This window comes from Martes martes (genome assembly GCF_963455335.1).
Source record: "Martes martes genome assembly, chromosome: 9".
Taxonomy (NCBI): Eukaryota; Metazoa; Chordata; class Mammalia; order Carnivora; family Mustelidae; genus Martes; species Martes martes.
In genome coordinates this window covers 25,647,936-25,675,885 of record NC_137896.1, presented here as the reverse complement: position 1 = coordinate 25,675,885, position 27,950 = coordinate 25,647,936, and the positions used below count along the sequence as shown (strand labels likewise).

The following is a 27,950-nucleotide window of genomic DNA, read 5'->3' as shown; positions in this document are numbered from 1 at the left end:
CCAAGAGCAGGGATCATGGGCACAGAGCTGGGCAGTGGGGTCAGAGTGATTATCCCTGGGGCCTGCGTGGCTCTCACCAGCTTCTGGGCAACCCCAGGAGTCATGGCGCGCAGGTGGGCAGAGCCAGCGCCCAGCCTAAGCATACTCTCGTCCTCTGGCCCTGCCGGGGAGCTCCTCTTGGGCCAGCCCCCCTGCCCGATCCCGTCCAAGCCAGTGATACCGGGGGAGGCCTGGGGATAGGCTGCTCCCTCGGGGGCCCAGTGGCCCCCTCCCTTTTCTCTTCCTGCTTGTTCCAACACTACTCTCCCCCCCGTCGGTCTGTGGGAAGAATGCCGTGTCCTCTGAACGGGGGCCAAGAGTGACAGGTGGTGGCAGTCCGAGCTGCATGGCCCCTGGTGTAAGAGATCCTCTCCTCCGTCCCCGCCTCCCCTGCCTGCACCCCTGCCCCCGCCTCTGCCCACCCAGCCCAATCCCTTACAACTGCCCCAGGAGTGCTCCTGGGCGGCCGCTGCAAGTCAGGCGGCCATCAGGTTGCCCCTCTCTGCTCCAGGTACCTCTCTCTTTCCCCGCAATCAGCTGGCCCTGGCTCCTCTCAGCCCAACAAGAAGAAAATCTGACAGCCTGACACGCCGCACTCTTCTTTCTGCAGCTAGAAAGACCTGAGTTAGACAAGCAGCAGCACACGCCTCCCTACCTCATGGCGACAGAAAACGGAGCAGTGGAGCTGGGACTCCAGAGCCCACCAACAGGTGCCAAGCTGGGGCAGGAGACAGAGGGAGGAGCCTGGGAAGGGGTGTTTGACTCCAGGGCTGGGCCCATTCCTCAGCAGGAGTTCTGTGCCCCGGGCCTTTTTGTATGGCGCACAAAGGACCCAGAAATGAGGACGATCTCTGGGTAAAGTTGGGCTGGGTCGAGGGCTGACGTGAAGCCCTCCCCGGAGAGACTGGGAAAATGAGGAGCCCTGTGCAGGGCACTCACACACTTAGGGCAAGCGATGGTGGGGGCATCAAGGTGTATTTGAGGACCCGGAGTCTCCCATGAGGGCCTCCAAGGCCCTCAGCAGCCCACCTCTAGAACCCGTGGAATGGCCCCAGAGCCTCAGTGGAATACGCATTCGCAAGCTGCTGCCTAGGTGGGGACTTGGGCCCAGAGCTGGTCTCTGGCCAGCCTGGCTGGGGGAGGAGGGAGAATCCTGACTGGGATCCCACTTCCTTTGCAGACGAGACACCTAAAGGTACAGCAGGTGAAGGACCTCCGGCCGCAGAGAAAGAGTCCGGCCCACCGAATCCAAAGAAAGGTCCTGGGCCCCCAGATGAAAAGAAAGAACCTGGCGCCTCAGACCCAAAGGAAGAAGCTGGCCACCCAGATGCGAAGAAAGAACCTGGGACCCCACATCCAAAGAAAGAGCCTGATCCACCCACCCCAAAGAAAGACGACAAAGCCGCTGCCCTAAAGAAAGAGGATGGTGCCGTGGGTCAACCCTCAGCCAGCAGCCCGGGCCCTGAGGGAGAAGGCAACCTGGGTGCGGGGCCTGCGGAGGGCAGTGCTGGGCAGCCGGCAGCCCTGCCCCAGCAGACGGCGACAGCCGAGGCCAGCGTTAAGAAGCCCGATGCCAAGCAGGAGGGCCCCGGAGAGCCCAAGGTACACAAGAAGGCAGTGGAGGGCCAAGCAGGGGCCAGGAGGGGCTCGCCCGCATTTCTGCACAGCCCCAGCTGCCCTGCCATCATCTCCAGGTGAATGTCTCCCGTCGGGCAGTGGGGAGGGGTCTGAGGCTCAGTCTGCAGCAGGTGCGTTTAGCTCCTCTGTCTCGACCTCATCGCCACTGTGTTCCGTGCTAGATCGGGCAGTTCCGATGTTTAGCATCTGTCCTGGGCATTGGCTCTCCTATGTCGTGCCCCTGCAGAAACCAGGACTTGGTGATAGTTCACAGACACCTGGAATGTCAAGACAGAGAGGTCCTTGAAGACCTCTTCATGAAGCATCTGGAGGCCAAAGTCTCCCTTACTCCTTGAACTTGGTTCTAGCCGAGGGCAGGACTGAGATTTCGGGATGAAAAGATCACCGTTCTTCTTACTATAGTATGAAACATGACTAATCATCAGATTGATAGATCATTACTAATGCTTTCCTAACCATAATATAGCACCAGTCTTATGAGGCAATCTGTTAGACGTACCTGAATGCTAATCACATGAGTGATATTAGCGATATATTGTAAACCATGATACTATCACTATATCAGGCTGAATTATGTATTAATACATTGGTATCACTGATTAATCAGTTGCTTTCCCAGTTTGTATGAATCAAGAGCTCCATAATCTAACTGCAGCCACCTCATGATTAACCAAAACAACAATCCTATTAGTAGATATTAATGATGTATTAGTGCATCGATCGTCAAGAGAATGACCACAGACATGCATGGTATTATTAACGTCCCTTGATTTCGTATGAAGTGCATTTGGGGCGGCGGTGGGGACGGGGTTGGGGGGGGTGGTTGTATCAGCTCCAGGTTGCAGAAGAGGCTCTGAAAGCATCGAGGCTTCCTGGAAGCAGAAACAATGCTGTGGTCATTAAAGGCATCACCTCTGGGTTCTCACATTCTAGGCCTGAGGATCTGCCCGCTAAGAAGCCCCTGAGTGATGCAGCAGAGCTCATCTTTGAAGGGGTGCCTGTCACCCCCGGCCCCACGGATCCCGTGCCAGCCAAGGTAGCAGAAGGAGGGAAGAACGTCCTGGCAGAGAGCCAGAAGGAAGCAGGAGAGAAGGCTCCAGGCCAGGCTGGCCAGGCTAAGGTGCAAGGGGACACCTCGAGGGGGATCGAGTTCCAGGCTGTTCCCTCGGAGAAATCGGAGGTGGGGCAGGCCCTCTGTCTCACAGCCAGGGAGGAGGACTGCTTCCAGATTTTGGGTAGGCCAGGGGCAGGTGGGGACTGGGGAGGGAAGGGGGCTCCCCAGGTGTCCCCATGTCTCCCTGTCTAGAGGACTGAGCTGCTCTGAGCCATGCACAACTCTAAGAAGTATAAGTTCCTAGTCCCTTTTGATAGATGGGGAAATGGAGGCTCAGGGAAAGAGAAATGGAGTGAGTGCCCCAAATCCACAGCTAGGACAGGATTTGAACCTGTCCAAACAGACCCACTTCAGAGTTGACTGTTGACTTTCTTCTACTTTGTCTATAAAGGGGTTTTGAAAAAAAAATCAGACAGGTTTTGGAGGAGCACCAACTCTCTAGACAGTGGAATTTGAATTCAGTCCATAGAAGGGCTCAAAGGCCAGGCTTTGGTAGTTAAAGGGCATCCTGGAGTGGGTGGCGAGGGTCATGAGAGCCATCGAAGATTCATGAGCTGAGGAGCACAGGTGCCTGTATGGGAGCAGTGACAAAGGAAGCTGGGCACGTGAGATGGGGCAGGACCGTGGAATGGCCTAAACTGGTGATCAGACAAGGGGCTGGGTGGTTTGGTGGTTTATCCAGCGGGCAGCAGGAGCCACCAAGCATGAGAAAGCTTGGGGAGCAGGTGCATAGGGAAAAGGCCTGGGTGGGGGGTGCGGTAAGGCTGGGGGTAGGGTGAGATGGGGTCAGAAGAGCCCAGAGTGTCCTGATACCCCCTCCTCCAGACTGAGGTGCTCTGGAAGCCCAGCCAGCCTGCCCGGTCAGCGGCACAGTGCCACCCAGACAGGGTGGGAGGGCCTGGCGGCTGGGCGGCAGCCAGGAGCCCTGCCTCCTCCCCCAGGCAGCAGCAGAGGCTTCTGCCCCGCCCCCTCCAGAAATCACATCCTTGGGGTGACGGGACCTGAACAACCTCCAAGGGCTGTCAGATTTATCACCAGCCCTGCTTCCCCGCTGCCTCTTGCTATTTTTAAAGAGGTTTCCATTCCCGATGACTCAGCCTGGGAGCCGCCAGGGCCCGCTGTTCCCCGTAGTTGCCGCTAGGTGGCAGCCTCTCCCTACCAAACATCTCCGGTCCCGGTCTCCTCCCCTGCCTCCCCCTCACCCCTCCGTCCCCCGCCCTCGGGCCTTGCCCAGGTTAGGCAGCCATTCCGGAGGACAGGCCAGCTTGTGGTGTAATTAGAGGGGATGGTAGGCAGATCCCGTCATCTACCCCATCATTCAGGCATAGTCACGCCTCTCTGGCATTCCGCCATTATCATCTTGCCCCCTCCCCTCCTTTTTTTTTCTTTAATGGAAATGCAGAAAGCTTGGGATGGAGACTTCACACGTATCATGTGGGAGGGTCTGAGAAGTCCAATCAGCTGTCCCCATTGTTGTGCCAGGAGACGCTGAGCCCCCTCTGACAGAGTCCCAAGGCCATTTTGTGTGTTGGTGGCAGAGCTGGAACTGGAAACTGGGCCCCCTAGCCCCTATCCTGGAGCCAGCTGTCCCCCAGGTACCACTTGGTGAACTTCCCTGGATGGGGCCCCGGCCAGGCAGGAGGGGGTGGTGCTGGGGCACCTTGTCCGCTACCCCTGGCCCTGACTGTGATGGCCTTGCTCTCTCTTCGCAGATGACTGTCCGCCTCCCCCAGCCCCCTTTCCCCACCGCATCGTGGAGCTGAGGCCCGGGAACGTCAACAGTCAATTCAGCCTGAACTCCAAGGAGGCTCTGGGCGGGTGAGATCTGGGACCCGAGCCCCTGGCGTGTAGGCAGGAGAGCGTCGAGCCCCAGGGCCTCACCTCTTTCCTGTGCAAGGCCCAGGCACACCCCAACTGGACACCATCTACGTGGACACAATTACTTCTGAGTGGTTACTTACTCCCTCGTACGCAAGCTGCCGCATGGGTTGATTCGCACTCATGACTGTCTCTCACACAGACGCACCGCTCATCGTTCAGTATTTCCCGTAGGAAACCAACAGCATTTTCCCATCTGTTTCAGTTTCATGCACCACCCAGATCCCCTCAAAGTGCTTCATAAAAAGCCCTCCAGGTGCCTTCCCCTGGGGCCCAGAGCCCCAAGGCCCATGCTTACCACCAGGCTGTGAGCTGTCAGGGGCCTGCCTGTGGATGAGTCTACCCGTCCTGTGGCCATGGTTGGTGTGGTTCAGCCACTGTCCCTGCCATAGAGCTCCTGACTTTGACCGGAGCAGGTGTCCCCGCTCACAGAGGGGGACCCAGACAGGAGCAGACTGCAGGCCCCCTATTTCAGCCCTGTGCCCCTGGGAACCCCCTCACTCCCAAACTCTTCTCTCCTCAGCGGCAAGTTTGGAGCAGTCTGTACCTGCACAGAGAAAGCCACAGGCCTCAAGTTGGCAGCCAAGGTCATCAAGAAGCAGACACCCAAAGACAAGGTAGTAGGGGCTGGCTACATGGGAAGGAGATGGGGTTCTTTGAGTGGGTACCTCTCACCTCCCTCCACCCATATGTCTGCCCCAGGGGCTTGGTGTGTGAACCTTGATGCGCTGAGGATGTCACTCAGATAGACAGATGGACAGACGGACAACCCTGCCACAGGGACCTGAAGCCCCCACCCATAAACAAGACACCTCAGTTGGTGAACTTATCCTTGGGAATTCCCCTTCTAGGCCCAGGACGTTCCTGCCTTCTGTTTGGCTCAATCCAGAAAACACCGATGAGCGCAGGCTCTGGGCCAGGCCCTGCGCTGGGCACAGTGGGTAGGGGCGGGCAGGTGTCCCAAAGTGAAGTGAATATGGTTTCTGCCCTCAGGGGGTGCCCAGGTAATCAGGCCTGGTCTAGAGCTGTGCCTCCACACTTGGCCTGGGCCTGGTTCAGAGGAGGCCGAGGGCAGTGCTTGTTCAAGGAACAAATCAAAGAGTGAATGAATGAGCGAAGGTAGGCAGAGGCTCATGTGGAATGAGGGGGTGATGACAACCTAGCCCCCTGTTGTGGTGAGGGCTGTAGCTCAGGAAAGCTAGGATGGGGGTCACTCGGGGGTTAGGCGGGGGTCAGGTGGGGGTCAGGCTGGGGTCAGGAGGGGGCTGTGGAGGAGCTTGCAGATTCAGCGGGCCAGTCTCTCTCCAGTGAAGGCTCGAAGGAGGAGCTGGAGAGGCAGGGACGGGGAGTTCAGACTGAGGGGACTGTGAGAGAGAAGGCCAGGAGCGACAGAAGTCTGTGGGGGACCCTTGGGTAGAGGCAGGGGAGCTGAGAAGGGAGCTTGTGGGCATTTGAGGCAGAGACACAGCGCGTGCGGAGGTCTAGAGCCTGGGAGGAGCGTGAGGAGAGGCTCAGAGCCCTGTGGCACTGCCTCTCCATCATCGCATATCAGGAAGGCATGTGTTTTCCACGTGACTCTGCCTTTCTCCGGCTCCCGATCGACCGCGGGGTCTCTGGGCCTCTGTCAAGGACCTGGCTCGGTGTAGATGCTCCAGACATACGTGCTGTGAGATTAACTGGAGTCAGCTCTTGATGAATTAATTAGTGAGTACTTTTTCTGGGCTGTTCGCTGCCCCAGAGGCTCGGGAAGGGTCAGTGAATTGTCTGAGTCTCTGCCCACCTGGGCCGACACACTAGAGACGGGGGCAGAAAACCCAGCACGACGCACACAGGAAGGGTGGCGTCAGGACCTGAGCGGTGCTAGGGAGGAGAATAGAGCCAGGGAGGGTACAGGGAGCGTGGGGGCCGATGCGGGCCGCGAGGATAGGGTGGTGAGGTCAGCCCTGTCTGAGGGAGTGGCAGGTAGAGTGAGATGTGAATGAAGGAGCAGCATCATGGAAAAATGGAAAAATGGGGACAATGATATGATGCTGGGGCTGAGGGGATGGGCAGGGGCGAGAGGCCTGATCTGTAGCATTTGGCAATTTCCCTGGTATCCACATTCCTACCACGGCTGACTTCAAGCTACCGCTGTGACAGCTGGCATTCACCCTTTCTCAAAGTGACAAATAATGACAGCTCACGTCAGGAAGGCAGTGGTGGTGGAGCTGGTGAGAAGTTCCTGGATTTGAACTCTAGAGGGATTTCCCGAGCCTGGGTATGAGAATGGGAGGAATCTGGGACGGCTCAGAGGTGGACATGTGTATTTGGGAATCAGTCACCTTCGCAGGGAACGGCCAAGTCCTGGGACTTAAGGAGAAAGCCCAGGGAGAGACTGCAGTGGGGAGGACAGTGAGCGGAGGACCAGCCCTCGGGCACCCCAGTATCCAGTCGGGAAGAGAAGGGAAGAACTGGCAAAGGAACGGTGTCCTGGCCAGAATGACCAGGGTGCGAGCACGGGCTCCGGGTGGGGAGAGATGGGAGACAGAGAGGCCGGCAAGGAGGAGCCCAATCGGTGGGGTCCTGGCCGGGCCTGACGGGTCCAGTCCAGGGCAGAGGTACAGAGGGGGCAGGGCAGGGAGCAGGGACACTCAGCTGGTGGCCCTGGCTTCCCTGGTGCCCAGGAAATGGTGATGCTCGAGATCGAGGTGATGAACCAGCTAAACCACCGCAACCTGATTCAGCTGTATGCCGCCATCGAGACATCGCACGAGATAGTCCTGTTCATGGAGTAGTGAGTGCTGGCCGTGGGGCAGGGGGCCGGGTGGGGGTGCCGGCCAGCCCGGAAGCAAGCCTGCAGAGGGGTCTGTGCACACAGCATCGAGGGTGGCGAGCTCTTCGAAAGGATCGTGGACGAGGACTATCAGCTGACCGAGGTGGACACTATGGTGTTTGTCAGGCAGATCTGCGATGGCATCCTCTTCATGCACAAGATGCGGGTCCTGCACCTGGACCTCAAGGTACTGGGGCCCCCCGGGGGGAGGGCTCAGGAGTCGCAGCAGACCCCCTGAAGCCAGGGTTGCCACCAGTGATCCCGCCCCCCTCCCATCCGTCCTTCTCTCCCTTCCTCTATCCTTCTAGCTGCAGATCCCAAAGGGTGTATTGAGGCTTCCCGAAGTACCAGGAGCCAGGGATCCAACAGAGAGGAAATAAGACTTGGTCCCAGCTCTCAGGGACTTTTAGCGGAGTCCTGAGCACGCGTCCTCTGTCCTGGGAGCCCCAAGATCGGCATCATGCCTACAGCTCGCTAAGGGTTGCTTAAGTGTCCACGTGGGGCTGGCCCCTCCCAGGCGCTCTGAGTGTTGGTTCCTGTGTCCCGCAAGGATCTCTCGGGGGCCTACTTCACGGCAGGCAGTGCTCAAGGTGCTGGAGACCCAGCAATGAGCAAAGTAGACGAAGATGCCTGCCCTCGAGGAACTTAGGTTCTAGAAGGGGAGTCTGGAAAACAAAGCCGTGTAGTATAGCAGCAACCTGCATGAGCTAGGCACTAGGAAAAACGTTCCATGAAAGAGTATTTCTGTCCCTCCTCTGACCTTGCTCAGTGCCTTGCACGGAGCCCGTCAGGGAGAGCCCGAAGGCCTTACGCATTCGGTCCACCTTAAGCATAAGGTGGCAGCTGCCTGGGGTGGGCAGCCAGCCGCGGTATGGGGTAGGCGGGAGCAGCGGCAGTGCGGGGGGCTCATGTCTCCAGGACGGTGGCTGGGCCAGTGGTGAAGCCGCAGTCTGGACACTGAAGAGGGTTTACCACCCACTGGCCTCGTGGCTAGTACTTGGGTTCATTCCTCTGATAAATGGGTATCACACTCCTCTGCTGTGCTCGGCCACCCCTCTGTGGCTGCATGCTGGCTGGGCACGGGTGTCACTGTAGGGATGACAAAGGACACACCCTGTCCCCTGGAGCCTTCAGGTCAGTAGCAGAAACAGGCATTCCTACAATAGGTCCTTTTAAACCACGACAAGCGTGATGAGAAGCCTGCGAGAGGAATAGGGAGAGAGACAAGGTGAACTTGAAGAAGCGGGCAAGGGCCGGAGCCTTGGGGCGGAAGCAGGCCCGGGGCTGGCCCACGCCGGCTATGTGCTGGCTCCAGGTCAGAGCTGTTCGGGGCGTATGCACCTTCTGACAGCCCGTGGGCCAGGTGTGCAGGTAGCATCCCCACGGACACATGAGGAAGCCAGGAGGGTAAGGAGAGGGGTTTCCACGGGACAACTTCGCAGCAGGGAATCTAGGAGTCCGTTGTCATGACCAAGGGCAGAGGCGGTAGGGGCTGGCACCAGTGGCCATGGTGGAGGGAAGGGAGGTGGCCAGACGATGGGTACGTTCTGAAAATGGGGCCAGCCTGATTTGCTGATGTGGGAGTGGGTAGGAGACAGGGAAAGGAAAGCGTAGGGTGACTCGGAAATTCTAGACGGAGCTGGCATCTGCCCACAGTGTTGGAGGCCTGCCGTTGGCCTGTGAAAGCCAGAGCAGGGTCCCCAGTTAAAACACAGCGTCCTGGGTAGAAGCTGTCTTAAGCCTCTTTATTCTAAAATGTGTTTTTTTTCAGGATAGCAATACATTTCTCATCAGAAAGGGGTCTCATGGTCAAGGAAGTTGGGTGAACCATGGCCATAAGACCCTTCCCAGGGCTCCTCAGGAAGTCCTGTGTCCTCCAGAAGGAGGCCTGAGTCTGTCTCGTTCCCCCAGAAGATGGTACCCTGGGACCTTTCTTTTCTTCTCCCTGTTTTGCTGGGACAGCAGGTCGTGCTGTTAAGGTCATTACTGCTTGTGTTGGTTCCCAAAGCACTTCCAGAAGGCATGTTGTCAGGACCCTCTAGTCAGATGGCCACAGAGCCCAGATGACTAACAAGGGCCAGGCCTGGCGCGGTGGAGAACCCAGGGAATTGGGGGCCCAGCACCCGGCTCAGGGGACAGTGGCGACACACACCAGGTGCCGTGTGGCCACGTAGCTAGGGTTTCTGGGGCTTTGGGAGGTGTTGAAGATTAGGAAGGCAGGCTTGTTGTGCAGTCTCCTGCCTTTTAACCATGGTTAACTACTTAAAATGCTTCTGCCTTGCACATCAGATTAGTCCTGTGTCCTTGTGTTACATGAAGGCCCAGAGCAGGAAGGGATTGGCCTCTCAGGAACATCATTCATGCACTGAACTGTGCTGGGGCCACAGGATTCCCAGGAGCCTTGGCTGAGCCCTTACTCAGTTAGACACCAGTGGGAGGAGCAAGGAGGCCAGAAGAGGACGATTCCTACCCTCTCAGGGCGTCAGGGTCCTCGTCTATGCCTGGAGTAGGCAGGTCCTGGGGTCTCTGACAGGCTTCCCAGAGAGCCTGGGACTTGGGTAGACCTGGGTGGGGAGGCAGGGTGAGTTGGGTCAGAGGTCAATCTGGGCCACCCCCTTTTCCTCAGCCAGAGAACATCCTGTGCGTCAACACCACGGGCCATTTGGTGAAGATCATTGATTTTGGCCTGGCACGGAGGTACCCCGTTGGTGGGTGGGGAGGGCAGGGCAAGCCTCTGAGGTGGGCGGTGGACAGGGGAGGTGCAGAGGGTGCGGTGAACGGGCTGGGGGTCGCGCTCTGAGCTCTTGCTCTCACCCTCAGGTATAATCCCAATGAGAAGCTAAAGGTGAATTTTGGGACCCCAGAGTTTCTGTCACCTGAGGTGGTGAATTATGACCAAATCTCCGATAAGACAGACATGTGGAGTATGGGGGTCATCACCTATATGCTGTGAGTCCTGAGGGAATATGGCATCTATGCGGTGGGGGCACATGGGTGGGCAGCTGAGACCAAAATTGGCCTTGGGGTCCTGGTGAGGTGGGTTCCATGCCCCCGCTCCCTCAATCAGGGTTTTGCTGGGGGAGGGCATGCTGGAGAGAGCCAGGAAAGGGGAACTTTGTACCCATTTTGTAGATGGAGAAATGAAGTCCCCTGAAGGCATAGTGTGGTCCCAGTCCACGTTCCTAGACAGCAGATCCTTGATGACCGAGGGTGGGGGCAGAGGATCAGCAGACATTTTTTGTACCCTTGTCATCCCTCTTCTTCACTGTAACCCTGGGAAGCTGGGATGATTATGCCCATTTTACAGATGAGAAGAGTGAGGCTCAGAGAGGGGAAGTGACTTGCCTAAGGTCACCCAACCAGAATCAAACCCAGGTCTGTCCCACTCAAGAGCCTGGGGGTCAGATTCTCCTAGAATCTGCCTCCATCCCTTGAAGCCCCAGAGGTGACACATTGTCTCCAGTCTCACCTCCCTGCCTCCTGACATCCTCTCTCTCCAGGCTGAGTGGCCTCTCCCCCTTCCTGGGAGATGATGACACAGAGACCCTAAACAATGTTCTCTCTGCCAACTGGTACTTTGATGAGGAGACCTTTGAGGCCGTGTCCGATGAGGCCAAAGACTTTGTCTCCAACCTCATTGTCAAGGACCAGAGGTGAGGCTCACTTGAGGGCACAGACCCCATGTGTGCAACTCCTGTGTGTGTGTGTGTGTGTGTGTGTGTGTGTGTGTGTGTGTGTGTTTGCGCAGGCGTGTGCTGCCAGGACAGGAAGAAGGCCGGGGCCCTCTGCGTTCTGGTGCTTCCCAGGCATGCTGCCCCCCCTCACCACGCTGCCCCCTCCCACAGGGCCCGGATGAGCGCTGCCCAGTGCCTCGCCCACCCCTGGCTCAACAATCTGGCAGAGAAAGCCAAGCGCTGTAACCGACGCCTTAAGTCCCAGATCTTGCTTAAGAAATACCTCATGAAGAGGCGCTGGAAGGTACCACTGGATGGGGTGGGGCGGTGGGAGGGGCTGCAGGCAGGAAGAGCTCCTGGCAGATCCCAGGCCCCACCAGCTCTGCCTTGGCAGTTCCTATGGACCAAGCCTAGCCCTGTCTGGAAAACAGGGTTGGCTTTTCTCTTTGTCCTGGGCTGGTTCCTGTCCTGGAGCGGTGACCCTCCACCCTGGGGAGGGGTGTCCGTTTGAGGCTCAGGCTCAGGAAAAGATCTCTGACCCCATCACTGGCCCTTTCCCTTCATTTTACAAATATTTATTGAGCATCTACTTCTTCTAGGCACCGGGAGTGTACCGGTGGACAGAAGAGACAAGGATTTTAGTCTTTGTGGACTTACTTTGGATAGAGGGTAGGGAGTTATGAAAAAGGGTTAAGGAAGTGCTCTAGAAAGAAATAAGCATGGTCAGGAGTGCCAGGAGAGAGGTTGCACTTCTAAATAGGGTGGTCAGGAAGGGCCCACTGAGAGGGAACATGTGAACAAAAAACCTGAAGGAGATGAGGAGTGAGCCATGCTGGTACTGGGGAGAAGAGTGTTCCAGGAAGAGGGAACAGCCTGTGCAAAGGCCCTGAGGCACAAGCATGGTTGGCAAAACATGAGGAAAAAGTAGGAGGCCAGTAAGGCTGGAGTGGGATGGGCAAGGGGTGAAGGGAGATGAAGTCAGAGAGGAATGGGAGGCAGGGGGTGGAGGGACTCGTTGGCCATGGCAAGGGGCTTACGTTTTAGTTGGAGTGAAATAGGAACCATTGGAGCATCTAGAGCAGAGAGGTGCTCAGGTCTGGCTGCCCTACCTGCGGAATGAAGGAAGGAGTCCTGAAGCCATGGTGTCATAGCACCTCCTGTGGCCATTTTGGGCACTGCACCCTCCCCAGCGTCTGGCCCTTGGAGAATGAAGGAGAGCTTAGGAGGCGCTCAGCTGTGCCGCAGTTTCTCCATGGCCCAGCAGCTCATGGGGATCCTTCTTCCTCCTTCCTCAGAAAAACTTCATTGCTGTCAGTGCTGCGAACCGCTTCAAGAAGATCAGCAGCTCGGGGGCACTCATGGCTCTGGGGGTCTGAGCCCCAGGAGCGGCTGAAGCCTGGATGCAGCTGCAGAGCGGCCAGGGCTGAGGCCACACAGCCCAGAAGGCCAGAGCAGACGGGCCAGATCCCCAGGGTGGGCTGGCTAGGACAAGGCTGCGCCAGGCTGGGAGGCTCGGGGCTCCCCATGACCCCGCGCAGCGACTGCTTCCCCGACATGAGCCGCCTCAGATGTGGCCTGAATCGATCCTGCTAATGCCTCCCCAGACAGAGCCCCCGGCCCGTCAGCCACAGCCCAGATGCCACAGGCCCTTGTTCCCTCCCCGGCTCCCCCTCTTGGAAATTGCTGCCCTGGTGACTCCTGCTTGGCCTCACCTGGGGCATCCCTGGCTTGGGCTTGCTCCTAGCTGGAACGGGAAGGCTGGGGGTCCCAGCATGTGGGGCTTCTGCGGTTGTGGATGGGAGGCCCTTGGTGGGGCAGGAAGGCAGCAAGGCCAATTCCTGAGGCCCAGCTGCCAGGGGAGACAGAGCAGGCTTTGTGAAAGAGGACCTCCATGCCCCCACCCGCCTCCCCACTCCCAACAGATAAGGCCTAGCACACACCAGCTGGCCCGGCCCGGCCCGGCCCCCCGCCCACCTTCCTGACGACCACCAACACACAGGAACTTGGTGTGAGAGAAGGACGCCCAGCCCAGGCCTGGTGGAGGGGGCGGGGGGAGGCCTGGGGGACAAGGAGACCACCCCCGAGCTTGCCTGAGGGCCAGGCGGGCCCAGCCCAGCCACAGTGGGCCCTCATCCTCAGGGTCACACATGGCCTTGAATCACGGGGTCAGCAGGCCCCAGAGGAGTGGGAAAGCCATCGGGCAGTCCCCCACCTGCTCTCAGCTTGTGCCTTGTAAATAAATGTACAGGTTGGATGTGGCTTTCTTCCCCTTATGTGCGTGTGGACTTGGGTGAGGTCAGAGGGACCCACTGTTTCCCCGAGCACTGCTGGGGGCCGGGCGCTTGGGGGGGCTGAACTTCAGGGTGCAGCATGGTGGCTCCCGGTGTGGCCTAAGGAGACAGGCTGCCCAGCCCAGGATCTGGGCAAATGGCTTCCCCGTTTTGGGCCTCAGTTTACTCATCTGTCACAGCACCTTCCAACATGCATTGGGTGCTTACCGGGTAGAAGGTTCCCTTTAAGTGCCTGTGTGGGTATTAACTCATTTTTCTCTAGTAGCAAGCTTATGAGGTGGACATTATTATTATTTCTATTTTTTTAAAGATTTTATTTATTTGACAGACAGAGATCACAAGTAGGCAGAGAGGCAGGCAGAGAGAGAGGAGGAAGCAGGCTCCCTGCTGAGCAGAGAGCCCAATGCGGGGCTCGATCCCAGGACCCTAGATCATGACCTGAGCAGAAGGCAGAGGCTTCAACCCACTGAGCCACCCAGGTGTCCCTGTTATTCCTATTTTATAGGGGGGAAAACTGAGGCTTAGAGAGGGGAAGAAACTTGAAGGCTATTCAACCAGGCAGAAGCTGGAGCTTGAACTCTCGTCTTCCAGGGCAAGGCCCTGTGCACGAGCCCACCCGGCTTCTCAGCAGAACAAGGTGTCAGCAGAAGGCAGAGCCTCCAGGTGGAGCCAGGGGTTCAGTCAGGCCTGTGGCACCTTTGCCGGACCTGCAGGGATGGGGAGGGTCTCCCCCAGAGGCCTTGGGGAGAGAGCTGTTCTCCCCTCTTTCCCACAGGCCACAGCGGGCTCTGGCCCAGACTCCGTCTGCTGGAGACGTCAGCCAGAGGGCGGGAGAGCCTGACCGAAGAGGGCACAGCCTTTCTGGCTATGAGGACAACTGAGTCAGAATTGGGACTGGCCTCATTGGGGCAGCTGGTCGGCCTGCTTGGGGTGAAGGGGTTCCAGCAGGAGTGGCCGTGACAGCAGTTGCGTGCATCGAGGGCAGCTGGGTACCAGCCCCGCTCCGGTTCCTCGTGTTCACAATCACCCTGGCTGCTCACGGTGATCCTGCCCAGCAGGCGTGCTGTTAGGTCCATTTCTCAGTTGGGGAAATCAAGCTTCAGGGAGGTTAAGCCACTTGCTTAGGGACGTACAGCTAGTTACTGGCAGAGCCAGGACTGGTGCCCAGACAGTATGGGTCCAGAGCCCCCGCTCTTGACTGCTGCACTGCCTGCCTCTTGAGAAATCTTGGACTTGACCACAGACCAGGACACTGATCATCCTTACCTCCTCTGACTCCATGGATATGGGCCTGGAGGGCAAGACCAGGGTTATCACTCCTACCCCTGTCCCATACCAGCAGGTGGTTTCAGCCTCCCACTGCAGCAGGTGCCACGTGGGGGGGGGCTGACTTTGGGGTCTAAGCCTGGGGGGGTGTCTTACACTCCCGGGGAACCTGATTGGGGTTCTTGATGGGACATGTGCTTGCAGACCAGACCCCCAGGGCCGTGGATCCCTGCCTACCCGCCCGCTCGCCACCTGCCAGCTGGGCCAGGCCTGTGGTTTCCTCTGAGTTCTCTCAGTGTTGCTGGCCCCCACCCAGGTTAAGCCTCGGCCACACAGCGTGATGATGAGGGATGAGTCACAGCCATGGGGCGGGGTGGGGGGTGGTGAGGAAATGAGGTCCAGCCGCAGCAGAGATCCAGGGCCTGGATCCAGCTGGGGAAACCGAGGCCAAAACCAAGAAGACCCCTCAGCAGAGAACAACAGCTGGGACTAGAACCCAGGACCCCTGACTCTCAGCACAGGTCTCAGTTTCCTGCTCTATAACATGCAAATGACAACCTGGGCTCTGCTCTCCATTGGTACTCCTAGGCCATCGTGACAGTGACAAGATGGGACAGGGTGCGCATTCGCCCTATTTCAGATGAGGAAACAGGTTCAGAAAGGGAAGGGAATTTGCCCGAGGCCACACAGCAAATTAACATTTCCTAGGAAGGAAGGCCACCCAGAACCATGGAAAAGGGCTGATCACTGCTTCTGTCCTTATCACCTCCCTGGAGCACAGCTTGGAAAGCTCTTTTTGATTTTTCACGGGCCTCCTCTGGCCTCCCCTGGTCCCTGGAGGTAAAGGATATAGACTCAACAATATGGGTGAGGTGGAGGTTCAGAGAGATTTTGTTCCCTCCAAGAGCCACAGAGCACACGCAGGAAAAAGTCACGGCCACAACCCCCCAAGGTGGGGTTGAGTTTCTGCCTCTCCGCAGGCCTGAGTCCCAGCCCCATTACCATCATCCTTAGAACTGCCATCCCCGGTGACCTCGAAGGATAAAGCTTTTCACCCTAGGAGCCATCCTGATAGAGGGAGTGAATCCATGGCCCTTTGGGGCCTGCCAGCTGGGGCCAGAGCCAGGCCCAAGGCTCTGGGCTGTGATTCTTCAAGTCCCAGGTACCAGGCTGGGAATATCCCCTATCCCTTGCCCCGTGTTGCCTGCCCACCACAGTGCCTGCTTGTGGGCCCCTTCTGCATGGTGCCCATTACAATGATGACCCTGCCACCTTGCCTACAAGGTCACTGCATCTCATGGGGCTGGCACCACCAGCTTCCCCTGCCCCGTGTCCTGGGTAACCCCTTGTGGGCTAAGAAGGGTTAACGCCCTCAATGGGACAGCTCCTCCCGGCTGGTTCCAGCCCAGAAAGCGTTCCTCCAAGACTATTTCCTGCCTCTGGGCCTTGGCCAGGCCCGCAGTGACCACCCCCAGGGGTCTGAGGCCGCATCTGGTTTGGATTACGCCAGGCCTGGTGACGCTGCCTCTTCCTGTCTGTGTCCAGTGGCCTTGAATTCCACTGGCCACCTTGGACCCAACAGAGCAGTAGTGGGAAAAGATTCGGCCAGGGACAGGGCTGCCCAAGGGTGTCCAGGAGCCAGGGCTGTCCTGAAGGATGGGCCTACCCACACCTAGCTCCTGTTCGTGCGGCTGTCCATGCACCTGTTCTTTTCTGCACGTTAATAGCTGTTGTTTACCGAGCACGGGGCACTGCAGCAAGTGATTTCCACTTGTGAACTCATTTCATCCCCACCCCACGAGTGGGTATTTTTGTTAGGTATTTCATTAAGCTGAGGAAGCTGAGGCTCAGGGAGTTTATGGACAAGTCCCTGAGTCCCCAGCCAGCGAATGGTGGGGTCACAACTCAAAGCAGGTGGTGTGACTTCGGACATCACCAATCATGGCACAGCTATTTGTTGAGTCCCTGCTCTGGGCCTGGCCCCAAGCTAGGACCCAGAGGTGAACGAGTCATGGTCCCCGCCCTCAGGGAGCTCACACCCTCTGGAACCCCAGTGGCTGGGAGCTTGGGGGTTAGGGTGAAGCTGGAGGGACATGGAAGGAGACACAAACTCCTAATCTCTTTTCTCTGGTGGCAGGAAGTGACATCGAAGCTGAGAGCAATGAGGGGTGGGCCTTTTCCAGATGGAGCGAGGACAGCGTTCCAGGCAGAGGGGATAGTATGTCCAAAGGCTAAGAGCAAAGTTGACTTGGAGTCTCCATGATGAAGCAGGAAATAATGGAGAAGTTGGCAGGGACCTCAAATGCCAGCCTGAATCGGGGCAGTAGGGAGACAGGGAGGGGTTTTGAGCAAAGGAGGCACATGGCCAGATCTGTGGTTCACAAGGATCCCTGAAGCCAGAGAGGTTAGCGAGTGGGATACAGAGGCTGGAGGCAGGGAGGCCAGAAGGAGGCTGGGCCATGTCTGCTTGAGCGGTTGAAAGAAGTGGGGGGACAGGAGGGAGACGCAGGTCTCATGTGTCTCTAGGGGGACAGGCTGATGACAGAGACTGGGCTCAGGTCACACAGAATGGGGTTGAAGTCTACTTATTTGCCCTCTCTGAGCCTCAGTTTCCTGTCTGTAAAATGAGGTTAATAATCCTACCTGCCTCCTGGGAACCATGCATCACATGAGGGATGTGGACAGAGCAGCTGTTTCTTCCACAACTATGTCTCCAGACCCTACTGTGTTCCAGACAGTGTTCTAGGTGCTGGGGGGCAAGCAGCCAGGAGACGAAAGTCTCTGGCCTCGTGGAGCTTTCTTTGAGGTGGGAGAACTCTGACCTGGGCAGCAGTGAATTTAGAATGCGTTGGTGGGGTGGGTGGGGGCAGAGTCTGGGAGAGTTTCTCCCAGGACAGAGTTTGAACAGAGATCAAAGGGTTCCCTGGGGATTAGTAGAAGGTTGTTCTAGGAGGAAGGAAGCGCAAGTGCAAAGGCGATTTGGAGTGAGGCTAGGGTTAGCAGGGACGAAGCCCGACAGCCCAGGCCCCTAACTTGGGCTTTTGCTCTGAGTGGGCTGCCGAGCTCCTGGTGGCTTCTCTGAGATTTCCTCCACCGTGAAGGGATGAACGGGAGGCTGACCATCAGTCTGGTCGTCCACTCAGCAAACCTTTATCGAGGGCCTTCTGTGTGCTAGTCGCTGGGTTAGGGAAGCAGATGCAATGATAAAGGCAGACCAGCCTCTGCTCCCTGAAGCTTATAGTCTAAGGCAGAAACTCAATAAAAAGTGAACACACCTAGGAATGCATAATCCCACATCGTAACAGGTGCCTGGTGGAGGAGGCAAATCTGGAAGCATCTAATCAGATAAGGGGCTGAGGGGATGCTCTCTGAGCTGGCGATATTTAACTTGGCCTCTGGGTGTTGTGAAGTCAGCCAGTGGGGAGGGAGCATTCCAGGTGGGGGGGAGAGCAAGTGCAAGGGCCCAGAGGTAGAAACAGCACTCACCAGGGAGTTGGCTGTCTTCGAGGGCCTCTCATTTGTATCCAAGACAGATCAGGGCTCCTTGTGGGCTGTGGTCAGGAGGAGGCAGCCCTGGCCTTTCCAGAGGCCACCAGGCAGGATTCGGGCTGTGTAACTAAATGGGCCTCCCCCGCCTGTTTTTAGCCTAGAACCACTTCCTTTGGCCTCACCAGCTGCCTCCCCATCACCACCCAGTTACCAGTGGGGCAGGAACAGGGATCAGGCACCTCCCACTGTGCGGGGACAGAGGTTTGCCACATGTAAAGGACGGGGCAGAGGGATGGGGCTGAGGGTCCCAGGCCCCTCAGTGGGGATGTCTTATGTTCTGATTTCTTTCTTGTTGGCTGACTTGTATACACCGTGTGTGGGATTAGGTTTCTCACACATGGGTCCTGGGGGTTGAAAATATTACTCCCATTTTACAGATGAAGAAAGTGATCCTCAGAGAGGTGAGTCCACTTGCTCAAAGTCACTCAGCAAAGAAGTGGAGATGCTGGTAATTGAGCCCCAAGCCTGTCTCTGTAACAGTCTTCCGTTCCCCTCTATCCCCCAACCTCTGCGAGAGCTGGACCTTCCCCTGGGGAGTAGATCAGGCTAAGGGGACCTGCCCCTGGGACCCAACTTTTTAAAAAATTTAAACATATTGTGGTTTCCTTGTGCCAGACTGGGTTCTAAGCACTTTGCAAATCTTAACTCCTATCATCCTCACAACAGCCCCAAAGGAGTAGGAACTGTTAGTGTCCATATGTTATAATGAGGAAAACCAGAGAGGGGAAGCAACTTGCCCAAGATCGAACAGCTAGGGAGGGACGGAGCTGGGATCCCAACCTAGGCAGTTGGGCTCCAGAGCTCCTCCGTTTAGTCCTGTACATACTGCCTCTGGCAGCCTGGCCCTTGAGGGTGACAGGAATCATCCAGGTGTCGTGGGGACAGGATGTTTTGGCTGAAGACTGGATTGCTAGGTTCCATATACTCCCCGCAAGCAGACACGGCAGGCTGGCCAACCCAACCCTCTTCATTGCTGTGGCCGCCTCAGAGTGGCCCACCCTCATCAGGACAGGGTCTCCAGGCCCCTGGCTCAGGCACTGTCTGGGTGTGGGGAGTGTCCAGAACTCTGGGCGGTGGAATGCCATAAACCAGGGAAGGAAGCGAGTGGGCGGGAGAGCGGCGGGAGATAAGATGTGGAGTGTGGGGGAGTCTGAGGAAGGCCCAGCCCTGTGGGTGGGGGAGGCCTCTCTGGGGGCAGGGAGAGCAGAGACCAGAGGACCAGCAGGTGAAGAACTTCCTGACCGTACTTCAGAGCTGCCAGACTTGGGTGGGAAGGGGCCTCCTCTGGAGGCAGCGGTCTCCCCTTTCTGGGAACCTCGTGTGACTTGGTACTTGGTGTAGAGGGGATTCAGAAATCAGGCAGGAGATGCTGTTCCAGTGCTGATATTCCAAGAATCTAAGCTGCTGTGATTAAAAATTCTGGAATATTCTTTAATACTCCTGATTCTACCATGTTAGAATCTGATTGAGCCTGACTCTGAAAGGCAACTTGGCACCCTTTTCCACTCTAACCTGCTGGGGACAAAGTAGAGGGGCTGCAATCCCCTCCTGGAGACAGACAAGCCTCCAGGGAGGAGGGTCCCTGAGGCAGAGTCAGATGGGACAACCCCTGTCCTGGAAGAGCTGCACAGTTAAGGCGGTAGAGCAGTTACCTGCTCCTACTTTGCTGTGTGACGTTGGGCACCTCGCTTGCCTTCTCTGGCCTTGGTCTGTCCATCTGCACTGAGGTGCTCTCTCTGGGTCAGCCCACGTTAGGCATTCTGAATCTCTGCTAAGCACTGTCCACCCCTCCAGGTGGGGGTGGACGGGCAGGAGCCACAGGGCGTCTGTTGGTCATGGAAAGAATGTGAGGGCAGGAGGCCCAGTGGGTGGGGTCCCCCGGCTGGGCAGCAAGCGGAGGGCAACATGAGATCATGGTGTCTGGGCCTCCTGGTCCAGCACTCCCGGGGATGGGATCCCCTCCAGGCAGTCCCCCATGTCAGACCCTCCCCTGGGACCCAGACTCAGAGTCAGGCTGCCCTTTCCCCAACCCCTGCTGGGCAAAGGGAGTGAAATCAGGGCCCAGAGAGATGGGCACTCAGCCAGGCTCATACAGAGAGTCCAAGGCCGGCGCCGAGCCCAGGGTCCTGCTTGGGGAATTGAGGCGAGGGGACTTGTCTTCACTTCTTGACTATGTTGGGGGGTCAGAGAGGGACATGGAGAGAGGGCTCCAGTCCTGTTGCTGAGTCTGTGCACCAGCTGTGATTAACCCCTTTTTGCATGATGCGGATGTGGCTTTCTTTTCCCCAAGCCCCCACCCCAGTTCAGATGCTAAGCTCCTTAGAGGATGGCTGGAACAGGATGCAGGGGGGGAGACTGGGGGGGGCGCTCAGTCAGTCCAGCCTCCCCATCCTCCTACTAGCTCGGGACACAGGCTGGGAGGGGACTGGGGTCACCAGGTCTCCACAGGAATGCACCACAGGGAACAGTGCCCGGCAGAGAGGCCTCTTTCCCTGACTGGACTGAGAAAGAACACTTACCCCTCGAATCTGTTTGTCCCAGTCTCTGTGACTATCTGTTTGTCTCTGTGCCTCTCTCTCTCTCTCTCTCTCACACACACACACACACACTCACACAAACACACACCTTGGCACAAACCCACATAAGTGTGTCCTTCGCCTCTCCTTCCTCATGCCCTGTGCACACAGAGCTTCCCCCTACTCTTCACCCACGAGGCTTCCTGGGTGTGATGAGACAGGACAGACCCTCTCTTCTTCTCCCCATTGCTAGATGGATGCCGGGTTGGGGTCCTGCATGCGCGGTGGGGAGGGGCCCCACAGCTGGCCAGGCGTTTTCCCAACCCCTTCCGGCCACAGTGAGCCCCCACCCTGCAGGTCCCTCCTCCCCCCTGGCGACTCTAGAGTCTGTGGGAACCAGACAGTGGGGACTGTCCAGCCGGACTCGCTTCCGCCCAGGCCCCAGGGGACCTGCTGAGAGAGGAAGGAGCAGCAGAGACTGAAATCAGCATGGCCGCTTGCCTGAGTGAGGGCCTCTGGAGGGACTGGGCTATCTGCCCCACCAAGGGGTCTCCAGCCCCCCTGGGTGTCACCTCATGGGACGGAAGACCCATCAGGCCCCTACACCAAATGCCAGAAAGGGGCTTCCCCCCATATCCTTGGCTTCTTTCTTTTCTCCCACTACCCAGGATCCAGATGGAGGTACCAAGGCTCCAGAAGGAAGCCCTTTGCCTCAGTGACTCTGATATTGAAAGGTGTGGGGACAGGGAGGTTTCAGGTCCCTGAGTCTGTTCCTCTGATAGCAGGCATGAGTATACCCATTTCTCCTGCTTCTGTCCAAGGGGGAGGCTAGAAGAGGCCACAGGTCAGGGCTCAGTCACTTCTGATCTATACCCAGGACAGCCACCCACTCCCCTCATGACAGAAATGCTTTCTTAACAGTCATCAGGAGGCCTTTGGAGAGCTGGGGGCTCAGGGAAGGCCCCCATTCATGTGGGGAATGCAGACAAGAGGCCTGGTGCCTGCCTTTTGAGCCTCAGTTTCCCTGTCTGTGCAAGGGGTCAGGGTACCTTTTTTGTACTGGCCTTCCAGGATCTCATAAAAGCCCCTCCTGCTCTGGGGGTCACCCCCAGCTCTGCTCCTACCCTGTGCGCCACCCCTGTGTCCTCACTCAGACTGCGGGACAGGGGCTGGGCGTATAGCCACTCATTTGCCTTTTGGAGTCGGATCTAGTGAGCCTTCAAACTTTCTGAGCCTCAGTTTCCACCACTGTATAAGTGGGGATAACATTCCAAGGTGCACAGGGCTCGGTGAAAGGATACAGAGAAGCCCAGGACAGAATAAATGTTGCACATGGTCACAGTAATTCTGATGACTCAAAATTGGGAGGGGGGTGCAGAGTGACAGAGCCTGGGACTGGAGAATTAGCCCCTCAGGGCAGCCCAGCGCCACCCCCTGCTGGGTGTTTCTTGGCCACACTTTCCTCTCTTCCTTATTCTCTGCTCCCCCTTCCTCCACCTTCCTGGGAAACTCCCTGAGAAAGTACCCAGCAGGAGAAAGAAGTCTCACAAGGGACATTTCCATCCAGGGTCCCTGCAATCCCACAACCACAGCCACCGCACACAGAACCAGGCGTCCCGGCCCTCAGCCCCCAACCATCCATGAAGCTGACCCTCATCGTCACACTGGCTTTATTGGCCCTGAGAGCCACAGAGTAAATCCCAAGAGGGCCCTGCCTCCCCTCTCCCTCAAGTCTGTCCGGAGGCCCTGGGGGCTGGCTGAGTGTTCACTACTCCAGTCTTGGCTTCCTGTCCCGGGCGTTGGCTTGCCAGGCCTGGGTCCCTTGAAAGCTCCCCAGATCCTTGAGTCAGGCTCAGCCTGGAAGGTGTAGTTGGCAGGGGCCCCGCAGGGACTGCCAGAGGCCAGGTTGGCTTCACTCAAAGAAGAACATTCCTGGTGTCCGGTATAGGCAGGGGGTCAGCCCCAGTGGGTAGCTGGAGCCTCCCTGGACAGGGAAACTGCCTGCAACCCAAGGTTCCTTGGGGTCAGCTGGCAGCGGCAGTGGGGCCCGAAGTGAGGCTGGAGGGGTGGGTGGTGCCGGAGAGGGGGCTGCTGAGGCCAAGAGGTGCTCAAGGCCTGGATCGGTCCCCATGCAGAAATTCAGTGCCTGCAGCCGGCACTGGTAGCTGCCCCCAATGCCCGCCTCTGGGGTCAAGATGGGTGTGGGGGCCTTGCTAAAACCCTCGGCCTCAGAGAAGCCCACAGGAAAGCCAAATGCCGGGCATGGGGAAGACGAGGGGGCCACAGGGAGCTCCCCTGGGCCTGCAGGCTTAGGTGCAGGCATCTCTTTAAGCTCCATGGGCGGCCGGGGCCCGGCATCCGGGGTTGCAGAGCACATGCTAGCTGGCAAGGCCCCTAGCAGACCCCCAAAGCTTAGGCCCTTGGGCTCTGGCAACTCTGGTGGCAATGGGCACTGCCTGCCAGTCATGGCGTCGGGGGCTCCTGGATCCTGGCTGCCCACTCGGAGGGGTCCCCGGCGTGCCTTGGCAGGGCCCTTGGTTCCCTCGGCACCTGCTCGCCGGGTGAAGCGTCGGCGTCGGCGCAGGAAGCTGCCGTGCTCAAACATGTCGTGGCAGTCGGGGTCCAGCGTCCAGTAGCTGCCCTTGCCGGGCTTGCGGTCATCGCGGGGCACCTTGACGAAGCACTCATTGAGCGACAGGTTGTGGCGGATGCTATTCTGCCAGCCGGGCCGGTTGTGGCGGTAGAAGGCGAAGCGGCCCATGATGTAGCGGTAAATGCCACTGAGTGTGGCCCGCTGGCCCGGGGAGCTCTGGATGGCCATGGCGATCAGAGCTATGTAGCTGTAGGGGGGCTTGGTTGGCTCGGCCGCGGGGGCCAAGGGCCCGGGTAGGGGCTGTTGCTGCTGCATGCTGGGCTGGGCTGGCCGGGCTGGCGGCTGCTGGGACCGCGGAGGGGCCAGGCACCGGTGTCTGGAGCTGGTGTCTGCCCCGCACAGCCTGCCCGGGGCCTGTTAAAAGGCCCACTGGCCCAGCCTCCCAGCCTGGAAAGGCAAAAAGGGGTGGGCCCACCAGGCTGCCCTCCCTTCCTCTCTCACCCCCCCTCTCCCCAGGCTGGAGAGGGGCGGGCAGGGAGGCCAGGACTGGGAAGCTTGTGAGCCTGCTGCCTGGGGAGAGGAGATAGGAGGGAAGGGACTGAGATCCAGAGCCCCCATGTGCTGGGTGGTGGTGGCTGCGAGGGACAGGACAGGCAACTGAGCGAGACAGGGACAGAGAAAAAAAAAGAGACAGAGGCCGTGAAAACCAGAGAGAAAGACACAGAGAAGGAGAGACATAACAAGACGAACTGTGAAGGCAGAGACATACTTAGAGAGACTAAGCGGAGGCAGAAAGAACAGAGACACACTGAGCCAGACACGCACACACTGCACAGAGAAAGAATTGTGGAGAGAAATCAATGTACGGAGAGAGAGTGAAAGAGGAAGATGCAGAGAGAGACACAGAACAGACACAAGAGATCGAGGGCAGACAGACAGAGGCACGCTGAGGAGAGAGAATAGACAGGTAGATTCAAAGGGGTGAGCTGGGGAACGTCCCCCCCCCCCAGTGGGAAAAGTCCCAGGGGTCCTCAAGCTCCCACCTCCAGCTCCCCTTTTCTCCTCTCTTTCTTTCAGGCCTGGGGGTCTACTTTCTACTCCCAGCAGGGTGCAGCACCTGGGGTCACACAATTCTTACCCTCTTAGCTCCCGGGCATTTGACAGCCGCCGCTGGAAGGCAGTGAGAACCGTCAAACTTTTTACGGTGAGCATCAGCGCCCTCTAGTGACTGGTGTGGGAAGGACAGCCATCGGGGCAGAGCCATTCCCCCACTACTCCCCCAGGAGATGTTTCAAGCAAGTCCCTGACTTTGGCTGAGCCTCAGTTTCCCACTTCTAAACTGGAGCTGGTGACCCTTCAGCTGTCCGTACTGTGGTGAGGAGGCCACAGGCCCCCTTACACAGCATCCAGCACCCTCCAAGAGTTCGGTGCAGAGTAAGGGTTTGGACATGACTCAGGATTATCACTCTGAACTGAGGCTCCCCATCAGCCGCAGCCTTGGGCCAGCGAAGCCTAGGACAGTCAGTCTTCTGGAGGCTGGGGTAGCCTACTCCATGCTTTCCCACCCATACGTTCCCAAGTCAGAGGACACCTACTGTGTGCCACTCTCCATGTCAGCCGCCCAACAACTAGCCTACTCTCTCTGCATTGACTCCTTGGAGCAACCCTGCTCTGTAGGTCTTCATGGCTTCTTTTTTTTTTTTTTTTCTTTTTTAAGATTTTATTTATTTATTTGACAGGCAGAGATCACAAGTAGGCAGAGAGGCAGGCAGAGAGAAAGGAAGGGAAGAAGGCTCCCTGCCGAGCAGAGAGCTCCATGCAATGTGGGGCTCCATCCCAGGACCCTGGGGTCATGACCTGAGCCGAAGGCAGAGGCTTTAACCCACTGAGCCACCCAGGCTCCCCTTCATGGCTTCTTTTGAATAGATGGAGAATCTATGCCTCAGAAAGGTTAAGTGACTTGCCCGAGGTCACACAGCTAGTGAATGACAAAGCTGGGATTTGAATCCAGTATTCTCTAACTCCTTAACACCATACCTTCTACAGAAGAGAAGCAGGGATAGGGACAGTCACTGGATCCCCACTGGAACACAGGCTATGAACCCCAAGAGAGCAGGGGCCTGCTGTTTTGTCCAGCAGTGGCCTGGAAACTGAGTAGGTGCTCAGTCAACATTTGCTGAATAAGAAACAGTGATCTGATTGACTTCTGCCCTTCGTTGAAGCATACAGCCCCCACCCCCCACACACACACCATAAAAGCATATTAATGTATCACTAGAAGAGATTCATTATCTTGCCATCTGTAGAAGAATCCCTATTAAAAAAGTCAGAAATCAGAACTGGAAGCAAGGTCTGATATCTGGGGCAGGACACAGTGACTTTTCCGCCAAGGTAGGGTCAGTTGCCTTCATGGTTGAAGGGGCTCCCTCCCAATTCTCAAGGACTCCCTACAGCTTGCAGTTTGCAATGATCAGTGGGGCTTGGGGAGGGGCTGGACCCCTGCTTCTGCCCTTAGCTTTTGCCCTAAGGCTGTGTTTGGGGGTCAGCCTGGGTTCCTCCAAACATAGTATCCACTGGTATTGGTGGTTCAGTTGTCAACCCCCCAAGTCCCCAGTTCAGGCCAAGTTTCTGCTTTGGGATCCCTCCCTGCCCACATAAGAACAGAGACTAGTGGCAGGTGGGAGGAAGGGTCTGGAAACTCAGAGCCCCTCAGAAGCCAGGCATTTCTGTTACTGCCTGGCTTCACTCTAATCCCTGAGGATCTAATTATCAGTAAACCCAGCTTTAAGCAAACTTTATAATGCATCGGTTGCAGGTAAAGTGGGCTCTCAAGTATACCACCACAGACCTGCTGGGTTCTCCCCAAGCAATGAGGTTTTGTTTCTGCCCTAATTGCTGTTTCCGGAACCTCAAGGTCAAGTTTGGTTTCCTCCTGACTTCCCAGGCCCAGCTGCGAGGCCTCCACCCACGCGCCATGCTCCCGGGGCTGCATCTCTGTCGCTGAGAGGTTGAAGGGCGTGAATCTGCTTCCTCTGTCCCCACTGACCTGGCCGATGGGTAGGGGGCAGCCCCAAGTCCACTGGCAATTTGGGCAGGTCTGCAGTGGGGTCCACACCCACGGGACGGGAGCTGACTTCTGATGGTGGGAGAGGAGCAAGTGACGCTTTACTGCTGACTCAGCTGTGTCAGCAGGTGTGGGACACTGTCGGTGATGCTGGGACACCACTGTAGTGGCGCTTCCAGTGCAGGAAGAGCTCCCGGGCAAACACTGGCTCCACCTGTGGGGGTGGGGGTAGGGCAATGAGCCAACTCTCTCAGTTAGCTCCCCCTATGTTCTCATGGGAAGTCACCACCTGGTGACAGTCCCACCCCACAGGCACTTTATGTGCAGGGTCCTACAGACCAGAGGGTCATCGGGTCAGGAGCTGGGGACTAGAGGGAGTCAGTAAGGAGCTGTTGGTGGTGACTGGAAGGTGTGGCTCTTCACTGGAGTGGGAGGTGACTCACGTGGGCCATGATGAGCCGCTCCTCCGGCTGGTCTGGGGGCCCTGGGTACTCCTCACCAAAGCACAGACGGATTTGGTACTCGGGCTCCTTGTGACCATCCTGAAGGTGGGCGCGCAATTCTATGGGCACCAAGATTGGGGGCTTGAGAATCCTAGCTGGTGCCCACCTTGTGCTTCTATCCCATGCCCATGTCCGATAAGGCCACATCCCCATTGTGTGTCCATGCCCTATGCCCACTTCCACATCCCTATGCCTGTTTCATGTCTCACATCTGTGTCCACTTCCAGGGTGCATCCCCTGTGCCTTGTGTTCCTGTGCTCACCCTCACATATTTATTCCCACCCCATGCCCATTGCCATTCACCTATGCCTATTGAGTGCCCAGTGCCCTAATGCCCAGCTTGGGCTTAGCATCCCAAGTCTTATGCCCCAAGCCTGCCACGAGCCTACCCTCCCCATAAGTCTATGTCTATATCGTGTCCAAGTCCCCCGACGACTGTATTCGTTCCCTCTCCTGGGGCTCATGTGTCACATCCTTTGTTTCAACGTCCACCCCAAACCCGTTCCCTGGCGCTCACATCTCATGTGCCCCCCTCCTCTGTTCCCGTGCCTTTCCCCACGCCCCTCGCTCCTGGCCACTCTGTCCCACGCTGCCAGCGGCCCCACCGTCGTGCTCTTACCCTCGAGGAAGAGTAGCGTGTCGAGCAGCTGGCAGGTACGCTCACGCTCCAGTTTGTTGGGCTGCGCGCGGTGCGGGGCGAGCGGGCCGCGCCAGTACACGCGGCCCCGGCACAGGCGCTTGGCGAACACGCCCTCGGGGGCCACCCACAGCAGCACGCCCCGCTCCAGGTGCCGCAGCAAGCGCTCCAGCACGCGGGCGCCGGGCGGCGGCTCCGGGAAGCGCACCTGCGCCATGCGTCTTGGCGGCCCCAGCAGGCGCTCCGCCGCGGTGACCGCCCGGGGGCTCAGGCGGCAGCCCTCGGCCATGCGCGTGGTGGTTTCGCGCACCAGCTTCCCGCCGTAGAACAGGCGCACGTGCAGCCAGCAATCTGAGGGGCGGGGAGAGGGGGTGCG

General features: G+C 57.8%; 2 protein-coding genes across 2 annotated transcripts; one reads left to right on the top strand and one right to left on the bottom strand.

The window, feature by feature from the left end:
- Nucleotides 1–221: 221 nt before the first annotated feature.
- On the top strand, nucleotides 222–13,427 carry MYLK2 (myosin light chain kinase 2). Its single transcript, XM_080814620.1, has 13 exons — nucleotides 222–550; nucleotides 650–749; nucleotides 1,220–1,733; nucleotides 2,611–2,912; nucleotides 4,504–4,609; nucleotides 5,193–5,286; nucleotides 7,333–7,442; nucleotides 7,527–7,668; nucleotides 10,108–10,178; nucleotides 10,302–10,430; nucleotides 10,982–11,134; nucleotides 11,327–11,459; nucleotides 12,451–13,427. Exons 1-13 carry the CDS (start codon nucleotides 386–388, stop codon nucleotides 12,529–12,531), a joined length of 2,100 nt encoding a protein of 699 aa, XP_080670746.1. The 5' UTR covers nucleotides 222–385; the 3' UTR covers nucleotides 12,532–13,427.
- Nucleotides 13,428–22,430: 9,003 nt separating this feature from the next.
- On the bottom strand, nucleotides 22,431–27,693 carry FOXS1 (forkhead box S1). Its single transcript, XM_080813285.1, is given in 4 exon segments — nucleotides 22,431–23,730; nucleotides 23,733–23,817; nucleotides 26,878–26,996; nucleotides 27,557–27,693. Coding segments are annotated over 3 exon segments (1,224 nt in total). The 5' UTR covers nucleotides 26,976–26,996; nucleotides 27,557–27,693; the 3' UTR covers nucleotides 22,431–22,689.
- Nucleotides 27,694–27,950: the final 257 nt, after the last annotated feature.